At 46.2% G+C, this 21365-nt stretch overlaps 2 protein-coding genes across 9 annotated transcripts in view; one reads left to right on the top strand and one right to left on the bottom strand.

Moving 5' to 3' along the window:
- The window catches only part of PIK3CD (phosphatidylinositol-4,5-bisphosphate 3-kinase catalytic subunit delta), a 37012-nt gene extending 32591 nt beyond the window's left edge, over positions 1-4421 (top strand). For all 5 annotated transcript variants that reach the window (XM_066202943.1, XM_066202945.1, XM_066202942.1 and 2 more), the window contains 5 exons: positions 48-215; positions 537-660; positions 1362-1507; positions 1707-1839; positions 2365-4421. In XM_066202943.1, coding sequence (XP_066059040.1) covers positions 48-215; positions 537-660; positions 1362-1507; positions 1707-1839; positions 2365-2502 — 709 coding nt within the window. In that variant the 3' untranslated portion in view covers positions 2503-4421. The remainder of the gene's footprint in view (positions 1-47; positions 216-536; positions 661-1361; positions 1508-1706; positions 1840-2364) is intronic.
- Positions 4422-4552: 131 nt separating this feature from the next.
- CLSTN1 (calsyntenin 1) overlaps positions 4553-21365 on the bottom strand; it is a 29144-nt gene continuing 12331 nt past the window's right edge. For 2 of the 4 annotated variants that reach the window (XM_066202948.1, XM_066202950.1), the window contains 16 exons: positions 20180-20375; positions 18507-18715; positions 18163-18312; positions 17879-18064; positions 16532-16780; positions 15563-15684; positions 14643-14805; positions 13503-13553; positions 11678-11835; positions 10896-11044; positions 10228-10454; positions 9793-9963; positions 9096-9241; positions 8361-8496; positions 7513-7697; positions 4553-6886 (listed from right to left, as the gene is read on the bottom strand). In XM_066202948.1, coding sequence (XP_066059045.1) covers positions 6692-6886; positions 7513-7697; positions 8361-8496; positions 9096-9241; positions 9793-9963; positions 10228-10454; positions 10896-11044; positions 11678-11835; positions 13503-13553; positions 14643-14805; positions 15563-15684; positions 16532-16780; positions 17879-18064; positions 18163-18312; positions 18507-18715; positions 20180-20375 — 2693 coding nt within the window. In that variant the 3' untranslated portion in view covers positions 4553-6691. The remainder of the gene's footprint in view (positions 6887-7512; positions 7698-8360; positions 8497-9095; positions 9242-9792; positions 9964-10227; positions 10455-10895; positions 11045-11677; positions 11836-13502; positions 13554-14642; positions 14806-15562; positions 15685-16531; positions 16781-17878; positions 18065-18162; positions 18313-18506; positions 18716-20179; positions 20376-21365) is intronic. The other 2 variants (XM_066202951.1, XM_066202952.1) reach the window with 1 other exon arrangement.

Here is a 21365-nt window from a genome sequence, read left to right as displayed (position 1 = left end):
CCACTGTGGGCAGGATTTCAGTGGAAGGGTTTCTCTCATCTCTGCAGGATGACCCCTTATGGCTGCCTCTCCACAGGAGACAAGACGGGGCTCATTGAGGTGGTCATGCACTCGGACACCATCGCCAACATCCAGCTCAACAAGAGCAACATGGTGGCCACGGCTGCCTTCAACAAGGACGCTCTGCTCAACTGGCTCAAGTCCAAGAACCCGGGGTGAGGGCTCCCCTTTCCCTCCCCGCTCCTTTTCCTTCAGCCCTGCACAGCTCCAGGCTGCCCCAGGCGGCTGCGGCCGCTCCCCTGCCTGGCACAGCTGGAGGCCTTGTGTCCATCTCGTTTCCAGTCTGGACACTTCATTCCCTTGCTGAGTTACTGCAGCTCCTTTTCCTAAAGCGGGGCTGGGAGCCCTGCCTCCCGAGAGCAGGACAGGAATGCAAACGAGCTGCCCTCCCTCCCCTGCAGCTGGAAACAGCTCTCCCCCCGGGGCAGCACTGGAGTCCAACGTAAAACTGTCTTTCACTCTCCTCCCCTGTCTAGAGATGCCTTGGACCAGGCCATCGAGGAGTTCACCCTGTCCTGTGCTGGGTACTGCGTGGCCACCTACGTGCTGGGCATTGGGGACCGGCACAGCGACAACATCATGGTCCGGGAGACGGGGCAGGTAAGCCGGGGCCGGAGCACGGGGGGATTGCCTCTGCCAGGGAGGCAAACATGGGAATGTTGCCCCTTCCCAGGGATGTAAACATGGGAATATTGCCCCTTCCCAGGGGATGTAAACATGGGAATGTTGCCCCTTCCCAGGGGTGTAAACATGGGAATGTTGCCCCTTCCCGGGGGATGTAAACATGGGAATATTGCCCCTTCCCAGGGGATGTAAACATGGGAATGTTGCCCCTTCCCAGGGATGTAAACATGGGAATATTGCCCCTTCCCAGGGGATGTAAACATGGGAATATTGCCCCTTCCCAGGGGATGTAAACATGGGAATATTGCCCCTTCCCAGGGGATGTAAACATGGGAATGTTGCCCCTTCCCAGGGGATGTAAACATGTGAATGTTGCCCCTTCCCGGGGGATGTAAACATGGGAATATTGCCCCTTCCCAGGGGATGTAAACATGGGAATGTTGCCCCTTCCCAGGGGATGTAAACATGGGAATATTGCCCCTTCCCAGGGGATGTAAACATGGGAATATTGCCCCTTCCCGGGGGATCTGAGCACAGGAGTATTGCCCCTTCCCAGGGGAGGGCCCTGGCCAGGCCATTCCTCTGCCTCCCTCTGCTCAGATCTGCTGAATGCAGTAACTGAAGAGAATTCAACATTGATCTGCTAAAACAGGTAATATTCTGATTTTTTTTTTCAGCTGTTCCATATTGATTTTGGTCACTTTTTGGGGAACTTCAAGACTAAATTTGGTATTAATAGAGAACGAGTCCCTTTCATCTTAACCTACGACTTTGTGCACGTCATCCAGCAAGGAAAAACTAACAACAACGAGAAGTTTGAAAGGTAAGTGCTGGGAGTTAAACTGGACTTCAGCTTTTGAAGCTCTACATTTTGAGTATTTATTTCCACCCATATGCAGCCTATAGCTGCCTGTCCACATGCAAGCAACTAAATAATGAACTGGAGAGAGCGAGCAGGGTCCAGACTGCGCAGCTTTGCTCTACAACTGGTGGAGGCTGCAGCGTTCCTTTGCTCCCCACAGGTTCAGGGGTTACTGTGAAAGGGCCTACATGATCCTGCGGCGCCACGGGCTCCTCTTCCTGCACCTCTTTGCACTGATGAAAGCTGCTGGGCTGCCTGAGCTCAGCTGCTCCAAAGACATCCAGTACCTAAAGGTAAGAGGTAACCCCAGCTACGGGGTTCAAACTGAACACTGTGTTTGGGGCTGGGTGAGGAGGAGGAGTTCAGTGTGCAAGGCCAGGGCCTTGGAAGCAGATGAGCTCCAGGACAGTGAGTCCAGTGCCCATGTGCAGGACATCAGCCATGCCAGGTCCTGGTGCTCAGAAATGCCTTCAGGTTCTTCACCACAAAGGCAGCAGGTGCCAGCTTGCAGGGAAGGAGGCAAAGCCCTTGGCTCTCATTTCCTCGTTTGCCTCCTGAGTCATAACCATCCATCCCTGGCAGCTGCAGAACACTTTGTACAAGAGCAATACGGAATCTGCTCTTCCCCTGCACCAACAGAAGCAGAAGGTGCAAGTGTTTATCAGAGAAAAAACCTCCTGCAGCTCCAAGCACAATTAAAACCAACTGATGGCTACTCCCTTCCTCCTTTCAATGGAGTAATTTCTTAGGAATGAATGTCTTACTGGTTGAGCAGTGACTTGTTCAGTTGTGCACTGATTTGTGCCTCTTGCCTACAGGACTCCCTGGCCCTTGGGAAAACTGATGAGGAGGCACTGAAGCACTTCAGACTGAAGTTTAATGAAGCCCTGAGGGAGAGCTGGAAAACCAAAGTGAACTGGCTGGCACACAACGTATCCAAAGACAACAGGCAGTAGGGCAGGAGAGGGGAACGCGAGCCCAGCACTCACAGACAGGTTCCTACAGACTGTGAATGGGGCAGTGTGGAACATCCCCCACCTTGTTCCAGAGGTCAGACACTGCTGCATGACTGAAAAACTGTTGGCCTGTCCTCAGCCACACCACTGTGGCTGCTGTGGATCTTTGGGGGACAAGGGAGAGACGTGAGGCAATAAATCTACTGCATACAGTGAAGGTAGGTAGAGGGGCTGTACCCTTGAGAACTCCTTGAGCTTCAAATCCGTGTTTCCATGGAAGAGCTGAGGCAGTTGTAACATCCCTCCAGCGTGCTGATGTCTGTATTTCTGTTTCCTTGAAAATTCAGCAGAGCAGAGATCCCCCTGTGCCTGCAGCCCATTTCTAGGTCACCACCCTTAGAGCTTAGAAGCATTACCTTCAGCATGTGCTCACTGCTCCTGCCCTGTGTCAGTGTCCTGAGGTGGGTCAGCTCAAAGCACACCAGAGCTGACGCGGACACTTTGTTTTTCTCTGCCGTGAGACAGGATAAGAACATCCAGATTGTCACAATGCTTTGTCTGCTCCAGAGGCCAAAGTGTTCTGAAACTGAGCTGGAACTCAGCTACTGCTGTCTAGAACTGATGGCACAAGAGCAGCTTTGGGGTGGCCACTGGATCAGGTACTTTGCTTTCCAAAGTTAGGCTTCAGTTGAGCCTCAAAGTAATTCCTGCATTTATTTTGGTTTCAAACCTGAAAACGCTAAGATGACATTTTCAAATTAAAAATTACTGCTTCTTTTCATAAAAGATGTGAAGCTGTGCGGTCTGCCCTGGTTTGGATCTATTCATACAAACCCTGTTGCCTCTCAAGCACCTGTTGGCAGAAGCAGCAGTTCTGGCATAGAAAACACCTCATTTAATTTAATCTGACCCTGGGAGAGCCCCTTTTCCTACTCCTTCAGATGAGACTGTGAGTGAAGCACTCAGGCTCTAACAGCTGCTTTGGTACTGGAGGGAAATGCTGCAGGACTTGGAGCTCTGTGCAGGCTGATCAGTGAGAAACAGTCCTGTGCCTCTGCCCCATTCTAGAGAGTAAACGTTGCTATTTCCTTGCTTATTAAACTAATTTACAGAGCAAAAAGTATACAGAAAACCTCTTGGGCCCTGTGCAAGGTGAGATGCACTGAAACCACAGCCCCAGTCAGGTTCCTGTGGAAGGGAAGACACTACAATTCCAGAGCTGGAAAAGCAAGTGTGGTGCAGTGCCAGACCTGGTGCTCAGGGTGCTGCAGCACGGGGCCCCTGCTCTCCTCACTCCCTCCAGGTCTCACAGCACAAAGGTCAGGCCCTCACAGATGGTAGAGCAAAGGCTCCTGTCTGTCACTTGGAGAAGTGCAATAACAAAAAGGTGCATCGGTATCAACTGCAAGAACTGAGCAGTTTTACAGAGGTTACTTAGGCTGGAAAACTTGACTTACCTACGAGCAGTAAAAATTCAGAGAGTCATCGTGTGGACCTTCTTCCTTGGACACCCTGGGAGTAGCTTGGATAAATCCCTGCAGCTCTCTTGGGTCTCTTGACTCCCAATTTACAAAGCAGCAGCTCACCTGATGGTTTTCAGCAAGCTGAACTGTACTAAAGATTGAAACTTAGGTAATTTTCAAAAATGTTCCATTTCATTACAAGTGGCTTCTCATTTTTATAAATATGCTCAGAATGATAGACCTATTTCTATTTATTTAGAGATGTTTCTGTCATAATTTTTTTTTAACTCTGTACAAACTGATTGTGCTTATTCTGTTGCCTTTGAAAAAAGAAGTATTTTTTTAAGCCAAACGTGGTTCTGCAAGAAGAGAATGTTTACATGTTTAGCTTTTCAGTTGCTTTAGGTACATGTTTTGTAAATAAGAAATAAAGGCTATTAACAGATTGTACACAAAGGCTGCCAAGTCCTTCTGTGCTTAAGAGCAATGGCCACAAAACTGTCCTACTCCCCCAGCAGAGACAAATTTAGTTTCTATAACTGGCATCTACTTTGTTTCACTCAGCAAAATAAAAAATACAAACAACCTTTAGAACCAGAAATTTATTGTAGCTTATAGACTTTCCAAACTGACCTGTTACCAATATACACATCTGAAAAGTTATACCCACAGTGGCTACAAACTGCATCAGGACGTTACAACCCCTCAGTATTACCATTAAGTCATGATCAGTTTTGGTCTAAAATACAGCAGCTACAGCAACAGTATATGGAAGGATAAGTCTTCTACACATTAACACAGGACAACTGTCAGACATAAGTTAAAAGTTTCCCAGTTTACTTAAAACTAGCAGTTAATTACCACGTAAGTAGTCAAAACCATTTTCCCGTTTTAGAAATCTAAAATTTTACATTAAAAAAAACCAAAACAAAACAACCCCAAAAAACAGTAAGCTCTGGTGTGGGTTCTTTCCCTGCTGCCAGGTCCAGCTCTAGTGTAAAGGCACTCCTCAGTCAGGTTCCCCCAGAGCAAGCCCCAGCCATGCCAGAGGGTGAGCAGGGAAATCCAGCTGGACAAACAGGTGGCTCAGCCCTGCTCTTTTCTCCTCTGGCACCCGGGACCCTTTGTGCCCCTCTCTGGCCCTGCCCTGGCTGGGCTCTGCACCCACACCACGAGCAAACGCTGGCGCTTGGCTTACCGTGCTCAGGAGGGAATGCAGTCCCCGGCTCCTGCTACAGGCAGAACAAGTTACTCTTTAATCCACCTCCACAGAGACCAAGCAGAAATTCATTATTCACAACTCTGCATCAGACCAAATAAAGTTAAACAACCCTGCCTGACAGAAAAACCAGCCACCCCCCCGCCCCCCATTTGTACCTTCCAGCTACTGCCCTCTGCAATCCCAAATTGGAACTGGGATCAGAAACAACCCAAATCACGTGAATTAACACGATTCCCAAGGTTTTCTGGTTGGGTAATTTATGCTACAGTTTTTCACCAGCAGGAAAACACAATTACTAAGTGTAAACAAAGGCTTAAAACACCGACAATCTGAATTACTGTACAAGGGGCTGCAGGGGAGGAGCAGGAGTGGTCAGTGGCACCAGCTACATCCCAAACCCTCCCACTTCCAAATTAGAAAAAATGAACAACAGAAAACCCCCAAATCCACGTAGAGTGGTAGCCCAGGTCTCCCTACACCCAAACCTGGCTGCAGTGCGCACAGCCCACACTGGACTCCAGGCACCCTCCCTGGAACTGCCGGGAGCTGTGGCCACATCCCACAGACGTGCCCACCATCCGTGTAGTGTTATTTCCCCAATAACTTAAAAGCCTTTATGGCAAGCCTTAACTGGAGAAAAAAATAAAATTAAAAACAAACTGTAGTGCACAGGGGAGCTGAACCTCTGCAGAGGCTCCTAAAGCCTTTACAACTTCTCACAAGCTTGTCTGTTCCCTCTGCAAAAAAACAAAAAGAGATGAAAGAAAAGGAAGGAGTTGAAGGAGAGCGGGGCATGAGCGCACATCGCAGTCAAGGCCAAGACAGAGTTACTGAACATCTACACTAACAACTGTGCCCGTGCTCCTGCTGCAGTAGGAATAGTTCATGCTGCATGATTTTTCACTTTAGCATGTTTTAAACCCCAATCCCTGTTTTCACTACCACAAATGACATAATTACATAATTCCAAGATATTTACAAAATATTAAAAAGTCTTGTTAATCTTCTACATATTAACCTCATTCTGCCACTTTACACATGCACTAATTCAGGGGAAAAAAATTAAAAGAACTCAACAGGCTGAAATGAGCAGCTTTACCCTTTGTCAACAAGCAATCTTTGCATCTTTTAGAAAGAGAAAAAGGAACAAAGCCAAGTTTGTTTCACTGAGCAAAAAAAGACAGTTCAGAAATTCATGTGCAATGGCTACAGAGCTGTAGAGTCACTTAGCTGAGATGACATGAAGAAAAAAGTGCAAGGTGGTTCCTCACAGAGCGTAAAAAAAATCCAGTCACTGAGGCATGGCTGAAGGGAGAGGTGCTAACTACAACCCTAAACATCAGGAACTAGCTGACAGAACACAAACACGGCTTGTGTGGGGGTTCAATCTACTGGCCAGAATGGATTTTTTTGTTTTAAACACCATGAATCCTTGGTACCAATGGAGTGTGTTACACTGGAGTCTTCTAGAGTGGGAACATAGAGACAAAGGGAGCAGCTAGAATCAATAAGTGAGGGTAGAGTCATCCCATTCCAGCTGCTGCTGTCTGTTAACATTCTGTTGGTCCTCCTCCTGCTCTCCCTCCTCCTCCTCACTGCTTTCAGACTCTGCACTAGTGATGTCATCTTCTTCTCCGTCTTCACTTTCTTCTTCCTCCTCCTCCTCCTCCTCTTCGCTGCTGTGTTGATCCTCGTAAGTCTGTTCAGACAAAAATTAGCTGTCATTACCATACCGGCCAAAATTCTTTTTGTTCTTTATTCAAGGCACTATACTGAGGAAGAGCTATTACAGATTCCTTGCTGGATTTAGAAGTCCAGCAGGAATTGGGCAGAAACCAGGAAAGACAAAGGAAGCGGCACTTTGTAAAAGAGTCCTGTGACACTGCTGTCAATCCTGGCACTCCACACAAAGTGGCTCTGAAGGGTGATCCAGCACTGCAAATTCTGCTGGAAAAGGATCTTACAATAGGACACAGAGCATGAAGCTCACACATCTTTCTTGCTCCCAGTTTTCTAAAAAGTCAGAAGTCAGCCACAGGAGAAGGAAACATCGTAAACACGGATGTTTTGACAATAAATTCTGCAAGTTTAGCCAAAGGCAGGCTGCGTTTGAGGCACTGTGCACATGATGAACACTAGTGCTGGACGCTGACCTGTAAAATCCCGTCCTCCATCATGAAACTGCAAGACCCCAAACGACCTGCTGGCATTTGGCACACGGGCTCTCAACTCCCAGCTCCTGTCTCTGCCCTGCGCTCGGGGCTGGCCCTGCTCTGCCCCTGGGCAGTCACAGCACTGCAGGAGCAGCCCCAGAGCCCAGGTTACCTCCATGGGGTTCACAGTGATGGTGAGGGCAGAGTCATCCCAGTCCATCTCGTTCTCCTTGCCCGTGTCCTGGTCGCGCAGGGTCCTCTGGTGCGCGGCGCGGATGCGGAACACGCCCAGGATGATCATGAACACCAGGAAACTCACACACACCACGATCACCACGGTGGCTGTGCTGGGCACCACTGCAAGCACCAAACACAGCTCTGGAGACGCTGGCATCGTGCTAACAGACGCTCCCCTCCCCACCACCTGCCGGGGATGTGGCTTCACACAAGCATTCCATGTATGTTATTATATCTCGTACTTATTACACAAAGGCAGTTTGTCTACAACCACTTCAAAAGTCAGTAGGAAAGTCAGAACTAGAGCTCAGTCCCTTGAATATAATTACATCAACCTGAAGGACTGAAAACACAAGGAAAGCACATTCTACCGCACACAGACTCCTCTCTGAATTGCCTTGTTTTTCTTCCTCTCACATCCTACACCCATGCCAAATTAATGCAATTAAAAGAGAAAGGGCAGATACCATGACTCATCAAAGGAACAGCACTGCAATTCTCTCCTCCTGCCATTCAAACGAAATTCTGTCCCAGTTCCTCACTTTCTGGAGTCCTGCAGGCTCCTACCCTTTTCCAACACATACACACCAAGAGAAAGCTCTGCTGGCAGGAAAGGGAATTTCACAGGGTTCTGAAAACTCACTCCTCCCTGCCTGGGCAGCAGCAGAGCAGAACTGAGCAGCTGCCTGGTTTATTACTCCAACACACTGGCTTAAACTCTGAGAAAAGAACTCTACAACACCACAAAAAAACAGCTCAACTTCAGTGGCTGAGAATCCTGACCTGAAAAGGGATGAGGGTTTGCCAAGTTGTGACCAGAGAGATCAACAAAGGAATGATGCACTGGGTGAATGAACTGTGGCTGTGCAGCAATGTGATTGGCATGTTCCACTGGGCTGGCTGTGTGGATAACATTCACCTAGAAACAAACAGAAAGTGTTAAACTCCAGAAACACAACTATTTAATTCTGAAGAGATAAAAATAAAGATAAAAAAGTCAAAATTTTAGTGCCTTTAATGCCATTTTTGCTGTATTTCCATATATTTGATGTAAGCATATTAAACAATAATTAATATGTGTCCTGCTGCAGAAGAAATGCGATTTCAGCCTCTCTGTGCTGTAACACAACCCCTCAGTATCAGAAACTCACACATCACACAAGCAAACAGCGAAGGGCCCAACACGCCCATCTGTGGCACTCCAGAAGTGACACGCAGAGGCCGCTCAGCTCTCTGGGAACACCACTCTCACTCCATTTGCTAAAATAATAATCTGTGTTTTCAGCGCAACCTTTTCACTTGCACACCTCCATGAGCCACACTACTTCTTCTACAAACAACGACTGTATTTCAAGCTGAAACACAGCAGTGAAACCACACTTATGTATAAAATATTGCCTGAAATGCTCACATTTCGCAATACTTATTTACAGGACAGTATCTGAACCAGCAAGTGGTCAGCGATCTGTCACTCCTGAGGCAGGCAGGCTGCAGAGGCAGTGCTGGCAGCTCACCCACCTCCACCTTGAAGTCGTTGCTGACGTAGCGGCCGTTGAGCTCGGAGCAGAGCAGTTTGAACTTCCTGTCGAACAGGGACGCCGTGTGCCAGTTCCTGTAGCGGATCAGGTGCAGAACCTCCTCGTAGTTGGCCATGGTGTCCACCCCTGTGGGCACAGGCACAGCTACAGCAGCTGCTCTGCAGAGACTGCCACAGCTCCACACAACAGACAAATGCCACTGCTCCCTCACCGAAGCTTTCCTGGCCAACGGATTTTCAACTAGAGAGATGGTAACACCACTGACACACACGTGTGGCTCCACTGAAATCCTGTGGATTGCTTTTGGGATAAAATCCTAATCCCAGTGAGACTCTGAGAGCTTTCATATGGAATACTTTAACGTAACAGAAAAGAATGATGCACGCTCCTAGGCACTGGACTACCCGTGCAAGGAACAAGCCTTTTCTGGGGCAAAGTCTAACTGCAGTTCCACAGTGGAACACGTCACCTGCTATCTGGAGAAAGAACAGAAGGAAGGCTCTAGAATGTTGTCTTTTCTAGAATCACAGCATTGCTTGGAATTCTAAAGACAGTCCAAGCTTGAAATTCTTTAAAACAGGAAGTATTTGGGGTAAGGTGTTACAGAGCACCTCTCCAGAACTGCTCCCTTTGTCAGTCCCTTCAGACCCTCCCAAGAGAGCAGCAGGAACTCCCACCTGTGATTATCATGCCCAGGTTGGAACTGCTCATCTCAATGCCTTTCTGCTGCAATCGTGTCATGTCAATCTCCAGGCTCTCTTGTTCCTGATTTAGCTCCTCTCCCAGCACTGTCACCTCACACATATCCAGGTTGTGCATGATCTCTTCAGATACCAAAGACTCTTGGACTAAAAAGCAGAGAAAAAGCCAAAGATTTAAGCAGAAACACCAAAACAAATATTAAAATCTAGGCTTCAGGAGAACAAGTATTCACAAAATAATGATTTAAAAACTAAAATACAAGAGATAAACATGAGGATAACGGCCTGGACTTATTACCATTGTCAGGTAAGTTTTTTTAGACCAGAGAGGTACGCCTTTCTTCCCCTGACTGGATTGTGTACTGGAGAGAAGCCCACAGGTCCCCGCAGGAGGAAGGGGCTCCCTGTTACCTGTAGGATCCTCATCCCCGTCCCCCTGGGGCTCCACCTCCCGGGTGATGGTGCTGATGATGCGGAGCTCCGGGAACAGGGACACGCCCTCGGAGCTCTCGAACTCTGAGGCAGAGCGGGCAAAGTGGTTGATGCCACTCAGGCTGATTTTGGGCTCCTCTGGCTGCAGGACCATGACATAGCCCTCCACAGAGGGAATGGACACACAGGCCTCTTCGTTGAAACACCTGAGAGACAGAAGCAGTTCTGCAGTCAAGGAGGGAAGCACAATTACACACGGTAATTGCTTTATAAATTTTTGAAAAGCTGTCTCAGACCCAAGAGTCTTGGATAAATTCATCAGCTGCCCTGGAAAGTATGAGATAGCCACCAAGGGAGCAATCTTACAATTAATTTTTACTTACAGTTACCATTTGGCCTCATTTCTACCTTTTGACTTAGAGCCACAGGTAACCCCTTTAATGAAGCTGTGCCACTGGAGACACTGGCAGCACTCTGGCTGTGCTCTCCTCCCCATCTCACACACTCCCAACTCCATTCTCAGGCAGAAAGCAGAGTGCTGGCGTGGGAAACGTTTCAGCACTGAAATGTGTGATGGTGGCATAGGCCAGGACTCCCTTGTTTCTCACAGGAGAGATCCCTGAAGCCCAGGCTGCCCCACGACATACCTGACAGTGCTGGTGATCTTCAGCCTGCGGATGCCAGGCGTTGGGAACTGGCGGGAGTTCAGGTAGGAGATGTGCTGCATGGCCTTGTCCACCCTGTCAATGTCATCGCCCTCGATGCTCAGCGTTGACTGGCTCGGGTTCATGTGGATCTGAGAAAGGAGAAAACCGTAAGAGAACACCCCGGCGAGCGACATGATCTGGCAATTCAGACTAGAGTCCAGCACTGGCAAAGGCAGGGTAATTACACCCATATTCAAAGTAACAGGGTCATGGTTTCCCTTGTGGCACACAGTCTAAACTCCTTACTTCCCAGGGAAATGTATTCAGCGTTTCATTCTTTAAGAAATAATCTGAGCACGTATCATAATTCTGGTTCTAGTGATACAGAAGAGACAGCTAACATAAAGGAGAAATTTAGCTCTGTTCACACAACCTTGCTTTTGAAAAAGCCACATAATCTCATTTTATGAAGCTGCTTGTTAAAGATCTCTCCTTAGACAATCTGCACAACTGGTAAAACAGAGGCTTACAGATACGGAGTTTCTCTTAAAGACTTAAAAGACAGCAGAGTAACTTTCATTCCTAAGACCATGTTTATACAAGAAAAATTTCCTAGTTTTATGCAGTATTAATGCAAAATGCCACAAGAGATGAGTTTTTTATATTTGGGACACCCTGTTAACTCTGCCAGTAAAACTTGTAACTCTTAATATACATGTTCTCAGAATAAAACATGTTAACTCAGAATATACACGTTCCCCGTTGTTTGTATGCAAATTTACCTTCACACCTTTGCCAACACCATCAGCCATCTGCAAATCCAGCCCCTCTTTGCAGGTGTAGAGGCAATCAATCACCTTCTTGTTCTCCAGTTTACCAGAACGAATCATCAACCCTGCCAGATTGCCTCGGAAAAACTGAGCCATGCGCAGCTCACCACCTTCAAAACACGAGGGAGGAAACACCTTTACTTGTTTTCATTCTTTTGGTATCTTCTTCTGCATAACAACAAGTATGCCAGCTGACACACAGTCTTATACACATGCAGGTTAGTTTTCATCCATTCTGGGTGTTACCCTCGTGATTATGGTCAGGCACAAAGAAAGAATTACACAGTTCACCATGCACGTGGCCTTCAGACAGCTGTGGCCACCCTGAACTGACTGCTCCATGACAAACATTTCAAAAGAAGCCCCAGACAGCGAGGTGGTGCTCAGAAATCAAACACAGAACCAATGGGATGAACCATGGAAGCTGCATCTTCCTGCTGAGGTAACACCTCCTCCTGCTCAGACACAGGACAGCACCCCCGCAGGAGTGAGGGACCTCCACCCAAACCAGCACTGCAGGCTCCCCCTACGCTCCAAGGGTAGGAAGGAACTCTGTAAAGTCATTCAGCTCTGAGAGAGGTGTCCAAGAGTCACCTGCCCCCTCTAAAGGTGCCTTCTCTCTGCAGATTCAAGTGAGCAGTTTAAATGCAGGTAACTCATTTTTAGGTATCTGAGTTAAGTCTGATAAGGGCAACCTAAAAAGCCCTTTATTCCTTAGTGTTTTTGAAGATGATGTCATAATGATCACCTAGTTCATCTGGCTAAATCCTGGGGCCACAAAACAACACCTGGAAATGTGTATTTCAAGCCCATTACTTACTAAGCAACCTGATTTTAGAAAGATGTCTAAGCTTGTTTTAAAAGTTCTAAGTCATAAAAGACCCTTGGTACAACTTAAATATTCAATTGTTACAAATTACATGATTTTCATTTCGCTTCAGCTTCTGGAGCCCCTGGATGCTGTTCCCTCCTTGCCAAATTCAAATGTGATTCACAGCTAGAAATCTCTTGCCACTCACTATTCCAGCAATTCTTCGACTTTACAGGAAGGGTACATATCTTGAACTCACTTTAAAAAACATACATTAAGTATCTCAGCTCAAGACATGAAACCCACCAAACTAGCACTAAAATTTGTTATGAGGAAACAACCCTGTAGCCAATCTGAAACACCTGGTAGCCAAAGCTTTTTTGCCCATTATTCACTGTAATTAGAATTCTACACAAATATCTGACCAAGTGAGTATCCCCTGTAAATTACAGGTCTGTCTTTATGAGCAGCCTGATCCAAATACGAAATCAGTCTTGTTCTGAGAGAGGAGCAAAGGTAAGTGAGTTCCAGAGGTCCTTCCCAATGCACTGAATAAATTCTCTAATACAGACACATACCTACATGCATATATACATACATTTATATAGGATGATGTGTGTTTATGCTTTAACAAAACTGGATGAAAGACATTATTTACTGATATTTTACATCAGCAACTTCTTTTCACCACTTCACCGCAATCACAACCGTTGCAGATTTGTACATGGAGGTACATTTGGATGCAACCAAAAACATACCCCAAAGAAACAAAAAAACCCCAAACCCAAGCAGAAGTCAGCTGCTGATGCTCTGCAAATAGAAGCACAATGAAGACACAAGCCTAGGAGAGGATTATGTGAAGGTCAATGGCCCGAATGCAATGCCTGCATTTCATGCTGTGTGCGAGATGAAGCAATGTCTTGGCTTAAAAACAAAACAAAACAGTAGGAATAAAACTCCAGCAACCTGCAGAGGTCTCGGGCACAGTTTCATTGTCATTTTCATTTCCTGTATATTCTGTAGAAAAGCAAGACAAAGAATAGGACAACAGGGAAAGGACCAAGTAGTTACAATTCGGCAAACTCTCTAATCCCAGAAAACACAAGGCAGCACAACCCCCAAAGTTTGCTTCTATTGGACCCAGCTCCTCAAGGAATTGGAGTTCTTGGAAACACGAAGAGCTGCAATGCAGGGAGGACACATCCCTGCGCTGTTCCAAGAGCAGCTCTGGCACCACAGCCCGAAGAGCCCCACACAGGCAGCAGTGACACCAGCAAGGGCAGCAGAGCGCTGGAACCGAGCGAGGAAACCTCACACAAACCACCTCCAGTGACAACACAAGCCTAACAACTGGCTCCATTTGAGGGGGAATTAGGCTGTGATCCAGATACAGCAAATCACCAAAAGGTATTGAAAGCTGATCAAAAGAAGCCATTACCAACACAGATTTCCTAATCAATAATAGAAACACACAGATTAAGCAGTCAATTTATCAGATGGAAGCACCAAAAGTGAAAATTGGCTTTTAAATTTTTAAAAGAAATGTTAAAAGAACTTCTTCAAAAGGATCAAATCTCTCTCTCCTTTTAGAGAAGCTGTCTATATAGTCTAGAGCCGCCTGAATGGAGTGGACAATAAATCAGATGTCTATTTTTATAAGCAGAAATGGTAAAATACCCAAGAGACAGCACCGCCGTGTTGCTCTGCAGAGCTGTCTGCTGGACAGGCTTCCACTGATGACAACACTTTTCCAAAAGATGCTTTTCAACCTATTTGAAATGAAGTGCTCTGCTTGGTAATCTGAAGTCTATGAGGTATTGTTACAACTACGATTAAAAATAAGCTATCGGTATTCCCATGGCCACCACAACAACCACATTGATGGGATACAGGCTGGTGAGCAGCCTTGTATTTCACACACACCTGTGGCCAACAACAAAACAAACACTCATGGAAAAAATGACTCAGAGGAAATGTGTGATACCAGTTTGGAGCAAAACAAATTACATTTCACGTACCAGAAAGATCTGCTGGGTACTTCCAGATAGCCACAAGGATTTAATTTTAAAAAGTTAATTAGAAGTATTAACAAGTATAAATAGTTACCTTGCCAACATGCTCCAACCACCAGCTGTGTTTCTATCTTGGAAGGGTGGAGTGGGTAATCCTCAGTGACTGGGAAAGGGTCATAGGAAACACCGTCCACATAGAGAGACACGGTGGGAAACTCGACGTTGACGACGTAGTGGTGCCACTCTTTGTCACACACCTGAGTGGAGAGAGTGTTAAATTCTACTGGTTTTGCTTCCCGTTACAGTTCAGTAACTGATCTGGTGCCATGCTTTACATAAACATAAACGCAGATGTACCCACAACCTACAATGCAAGCCTGTACAGACACAGTTGATCTTTCACACACATGGCACACATCTGAAAAGCAAACTGACTGCCAAACATTAATAAAAAGTTTCTTTATTCTGTTGCCAATACAGGAAGCTGCATATACTTCCTTTCCTTTAATTTTTGTACTAAATAACAGCACATTTCTATCTAAAAATACATAGCTACATGCATGCACATCCTGAAATACTGTTATAAGACAACCTTACTTGACAAAGGACAGGTATTTGCTGAGAGCAACTGCTAAAAAAACATGACTATTTATCAGAGATCCAGGGGGCTGAGAAAATGTCACATGCTCAGAAGTACTTGAATGCTTCAAAGAACCTGGAATAAACAGCTCCTGTTTCCTCATGCACTCCACCTTAGAGCGCATTTAGTGAAGACAACTGATGTCACAGCTGTAACGCTGACACTGTATTTTCTACTTTACACTCAAGATGAGAAGGTGAAGCTGAACTTCCCCCCGCTTGATCCCAAGTACAACAAGCACTGCTGGGCTCTGCAGAACAGCCCGTAGGAGTTTGCAGTGGCGGGAAGTGTTTACCACTGAGCACACCAGCAGGGATGTCAGTCTGGTGGCTGTGCAGCAGACACCGGCTGGGGGCAGAGCCCTGCAGGCTCACCTGGTTCAGTTTCCAGTGGAACTCAGCAGGCTGGTAGGTCTTTCCCTGGGCAGGGTCCTGGCGGAAGAGGAACACCAGGCGGCAGTTGTGCACGTACAGGGTGTAGTGGTGCCGGTTCATGTCTGTGCGGCAGTTGGAATGAACAGCGTTATTTCCTTACCAACTAATTCACCCGCTCTGCAACTGCACACTTCAATATCAAAGTGACTGACAGGCAGTAATCAGTGCAGAAGTTAATCAGGCATGGTAAGAGGAATGTAAAACGTCTGCGGCAGTGGTGGGGGCAAACACTCCTGAAGAGCCCGTGAGGCAGCAGAACAGATAGACGAGTCTCTATCCAAACCCAACCTAAACCAAGGCACAGCACTGAAGAGCCAGAGATAAACCTGTCAGCAGGAGAAAAAGAGCTCTGCCTGCAAACACAAGAGCTTTTTTTGTAACAAATGGCAATTATGGAAACAAGGTTATCACATTTCCTTCTTATTAATGGCATTTTCCAAATTATTGTTTCTCTGTCATAAGCAGAGAGTGAAATGATGCACAGAATAAAAAAAATCATCTTTGGAGAAAGAAAATTATATCCTCCTAAGGAAAAAAAAAAAGATAGAGCAGTAAATGCTGTCACTAGACCTGATATGTGTGTCTTAATGTTTTTAGGCAGCATCAAGAACAAGGCTATCTTTGGAGATGCAAACTCGAGGCTGCAGTGCCAGAATAAGTAATCTATCACAGCAAAAGAAGTGCATAATGTAAACTGAAATAGAATTAGAAAAAAATAAGTCTGCCCAGTCTGAAGCTACATAATCTAAGGCCGAGCCTAAACATAAGCACAACAGTGATTTCTGAAGTCAGCTTCACTTCAATTCCAAGAAAACCTTAAGGTAGAGAAAACACAGTCACACGCGCTGCCAGAGCACATAAAAACCCGACCAACCAACAAGACTGTTTGTAATTAAAGTATTGACAAACCTGTCTTGTCCGAATTGCACAGAATTGTCTCTTTCTCTTTGGTTCCAGGCCCATGCCTCATCCACACTGAAATCATGAAGGGCTCTTTGAGATTGACAGTGACTACACCATCTGGAATCCTCACAGCCTGTGTGCCGTTGAACTCGAAGACCTGGTCGCTGTCGTGGCCGTTATCCGTGGGCAGCCCCACGGTCCAGTTGGCAGCACTGCTGGGAGGGGGGAGCAGCTCAGCTGTGCCAGAAGCAGCACCTACAACACAAATGCTCACGTGAGAACAGAAATTTCAAAGACCACCACCGCTTTCAAATTCAACTGTTTATCTCAGCAGTGATTTCACAGCACCAACTGTCAGGATTATGCACTACCACGACCCATCAAGCAATTCTCCTTTTAAATAACGTGGCGCTAATTACAGGCATCTAACACCACGGTAACTTCCACAAATTTGACTTCTGGGTAGACAACTAATCTCATAATAAGCACAACAGTTTCAGTCTCCACAGCTGTAGAATCTTATTCTGTCTCAGGAACCCTTTCATTAATGCCACTTGTCCCTCAGAGCCATGAGCACGATGCCCTTCTCCGGACACTGCACTCAGCGGGGAGCCCAGAAGTGATCCAGCTGAAGGGAGGGCACAAGCACCAGCTCACAGCAGTCAGCAGCAGGTACCTCTAACGTCACTCTGACCTCCACCAGGAATTGCCTGGGTCTCTGGGGTTACATGCTATTCAGACTTTCAATTACTTTCAACTGAGGCTGAAGACATAAATCGTGAGTGATAATTTATCCTGAAATCTCAGTTCTTCCGTATGGCTAGAAAGGACTCATGGACTTTTTGTAAGACCTTTAACTGCAGCATAAGTGGATGCCAAGGGCCTTTATTCCCAGGGCAAGCACAGTACAAATTTAACTGATCCAAGTTAACTGGTCTTTTTTCCAAACCACTCCTTCTTGGTTTTCTCTAGTTTTTCATCATTTATTTCTCAGATTGCAGCCATTACATCCATCATGCTCAGAAAAACAGAGAGGCTTTAATGGCTGTACCCTTCCACATAAACTCTTCCAGCTCTTGTTCTCTCTGAGAACACGGATCTCAGGCAAGAGACATTATTAGTCTACGTAAGACAGCAGAGAGGCAGAAGGAGATTCTTTACCACATTTGAGAATTATTGTAGAAGTCACCTTCAGGCAATTTCATGCCTTTGCTACCAGTGAGGAAATGAGCTGAAGGAAACTAAGTGCAAATGAAGACCAGATCTACTAACCGATCTCTGGTCTAACATAAAATTCAAAGTAAAACTAGTAAGCAAGAGAGACCACTTTTATTTTAACACAAGCCTTCTTACCACAGAGCCTGTGGATGGATTTCTCAGAGTAGGTGTCTCTATCACAGCCTTTACCAATATGGTTGGTTTCCAGTTCCACCGTGGCTTCAACTGAGGTTATTGGCTCATCACATGTCTCCAAATGCATCCCAGGGAACAGAGCCAAAGAACCAGTGCCAGGCTCATATTCTATTCTTTTGCTCCAACCTGAATATTTATCCAAAGAAACAATAATAAAGATCTCTCGTGTTTAACTGAAGGTACCAGCAAATGCTAAAAGCAGAGAGGAAAGAGAGCAAACTAACCTTGCCAGCCAGGCTTGCACGTAGGCTTAATGCTAATTTTAACCAACACATCCTCAGCAGCTCTCTTCTTCCCACAGTCATAGGCTGTTACTGTCAGTTTATACTGGTGTTCTTTACCATAGCTTAACTTCTCTGTGTTTTTTATATAACCTGACACAGAAAAAAAGGCAGTTGTCAGACATCAATACAATTCTTCAGGGCCAGTGCTGCAAAATGCACCCGGGTACCACCTCTGTGCTTCGCACACCTGAATAAACCCATCTGCAGGTGAGCTACCCCACAGTGTCTGACCCTTCAGTGCCAGGCCCAGCTGCGCTCAGCAGGGTGATGCAGGCCGCCCTTACCGTCCTTGTCGATGGCAAAGGGCACGTCGGGGGTGACGATCTCGTAGCTGCAGATCTGGCTGAACTGGGGGGAGCAGTCCGCATCCACGGCCTCCACCCTGAGGATGTTGTCATACCTCTTGCCCTCGATGACCGTGGCCTTGTAGGACTTCTCCTTGAACACCGGGGAGTACTCGTTCACATCGTTCACCTGGATGTGCACCGTGGCCCTGCAACAACACGCGTGGGCTGCCAGGGACTGCCACCCTGCCCCTGCCAGCTCTGGCTACAGCAGCTCCCTCTCTGCCACCAGAGCCCTGCCAGCCTCCCAGCTGACAGCTCTGAACCTGCACTGCTGCCGTGCAGTGCTCTGAATGGCCTCCCCCCAACAAACCTCCACCCAGCCTTCCCACACCACAGAATGCACCACTGAAAGGAAGGTAAATGGCATTTGTACCACCAGAGAGTATCTGCTGCAGGAATTACAGTCAGACCGAACTGGGGAGTAAGAAAGGAAAACTTGTTTTGAAGGTCTGTTTTCTGGATACTTTAAACAAGAACTGCATTTTATATTTGCCTTTTTTTCTTCCAGCCCATTTGCTTCCACGAAGGTTTGAGGTTTGATTAACAGGAATATTTGCACCTGGTTCTGAATGACTGTCACTTTTCTCCTGTTCAAAGAAATGCTTTTAGGGTATCACAGATTCTGCCAAATCAGCCTCTTCTTTTCCACAAGAAGCCATCCTTCAGCATTTCAGCTCTCAGAAAGAAGCAACCAATGACTAATAAACCCACCAATCTCAACTACCCTAACTAGGAAAGCAGTGGGTGTTTCTCCAGCGTACTGCTATATAATTCAGTGTAGTTCTACGTTTTCTTTACTATCACTGGTTATTTGCAAATAAAAATCAAACCCTTGTAGAGTTATAGAATAGCAAGGTTTGGTTTGTCACCAAGCTGACCTCTACCACTCTATTCCCCTCATTTCTGCCCCTCTCTTTGCTTCACACAACTGCTCATCTCCCACATGCTCTGCAGATGTTTACACCAGAGTGTCCAACAGTTATTCTCAAGTGGGTTTTCTAAAGACTATTTTATATTGTGGTTTTTCCTTAGATAAAGCTAAAGACTGCTTTGTTCCCATTTTTTATTGTAGGCAGAGATGAGCCCCATGCTATTGATCTTGGGTTCTCTGGTGAGGCTGGCTGGAAATGACAGAAACATGAATGCTTTGGCATTTTGTTAAGCTTAATATAGACCGACTTCTTGAACCATTTCTTTGGATTTAGAAACTGAATTCCAAATCAATGTCCAGGCCTGGTATCCCATGCAAGCTCTACCAACTCAGGACAGATTTTAAATGTATCAGCAGTTTCCCTGCTTCTATCCCCACCTGGTTTTCTAATGTAAATTCAGAGACATCAAGGCATAAAGCAGCACCACCTAAAACAGGAAGGAAGGGATGTCCAAGCAGTTCATGCCCATTTGGCTGCTCCTTTTATTACTATGACTGCCCTTCTTGAGCGGGGAGGTTGGACCAGACGAGCCAGTGCAGTCCCTTCCAAGCTGACCCTTCCTGTGGTTCCATGGAAAGCCTCCAGTATGAACATTTACTCTCAATACACAGACCACAAATCACCACAAACAGGAGAGCCCCTGTGAGCCAAACTTCCCCTCAGCCCAGGCTGACTTACTTGTGGGATTTCTTTGCATTTGCTCCGTCTGGTCCCTTCCCACAGTCGTAGGCCTGGATGGTGAAGGTGTAGTCCTTCTGCAGCTCACAGTCAAGCTTCTCCTTCGAGCGGATTATTCCCTCACCAGTGGATTTATCCACTACCACTGCTTCAAAGGGAACATTCTGCCCGTGGATTTTAAACCCACAAATCTCACCTAAGAGTTAAAGTAAAGACAGGTTAGAACCGGTCAACACCATGATACGTTTTCAAAATAAATGCCCAAATATTTTGCAGCCAGGGGTTTGTGAGGGTCTGTGGACAAAGCAAGAGCACTGTGCTTTAAAATGGGTGAATTCTGGGAACTTTAGTAAAAAGAAGCAAACGTCTGCCTTCCAAGCAACTTGTTTACTTTGCATCCATTCATGCAGGAGTACAAAAGAGAAAAAGAGAAATGTAGACAGGCATTTCACAGGAGTACTTGAGACAGCTCTAGGGCAAGAGTAGATCTTATGTGAGCATACAGCCAAGGCCACTGGTAATATCTTCTATGCCAAGCTACTGGCAATAGCTGGGCAGCTGGTTTACTTTGACCAGAGCAAGAGGTTAAAATGCACAGTTACAAGTCAAGGGATGGAAAGGCTTCGAGTACAGGTTCAGCACCATAATTACAGAAATTCTGTCAACAGATCAAAGGACAAAGTCTTCCTGTGCAATGTACCTGGCTAAAATCAGGGAATCAAAATAAACTACTGAATGAGAAAGGTAGAAATACCAACTTCTCAGGCATCCATTTCAACAGCTATCTACTAACACAGGCCAAATATTAGTCAAGGAAGCTCCCAGGGAACGATGTAGAAGGTTTTCCTTCTATTCAAACTCTTCACTCCACTAACTTGGAAGTCCCCAGCCCACCATTTTTAACCACACCTAAGCCTAAGGCTGCACTACAAGATTCCAGCTGGCACAGCTGGGTAAGCCCAGCAGACGACAAAAGCCACTCAATAAACTGTTTGACCACCTACACTGTGTTTTTTCCTCTGCAACTTGTTATATTTTGATGGGGATTTTCTTACACCAACAAACCCCACTATTTTGCTATTACAGTTGCAGTGGTTTCTTAGTACCAACAACACACTCCTAATGAAAACATGTCTAGAGGTATTAAAAAAGGGGGTTGATGCATATTTTAAACCACTGAAGTCAG

The sequence above is a fragment of the Chamaea fasciata genome, unplaced genomic scaffold (assembly GCF_029207755.1).
Source record: "Chamaea fasciata isolate MVZ Bird 193981 ecotype frontalis unplaced genomic scaffold, bChaFas1.0.hap1 SCAF_23, whole genome shotgun sequence".
Lineage (NCBI taxonomy): Eukaryota > Metazoa > Chordata > Aves > Passeriformes > Sylviidae > Chamaea > Chamaea fasciata.
This window is presented reverse-complemented; position numbering and strand designations above follow the sequence as displayed.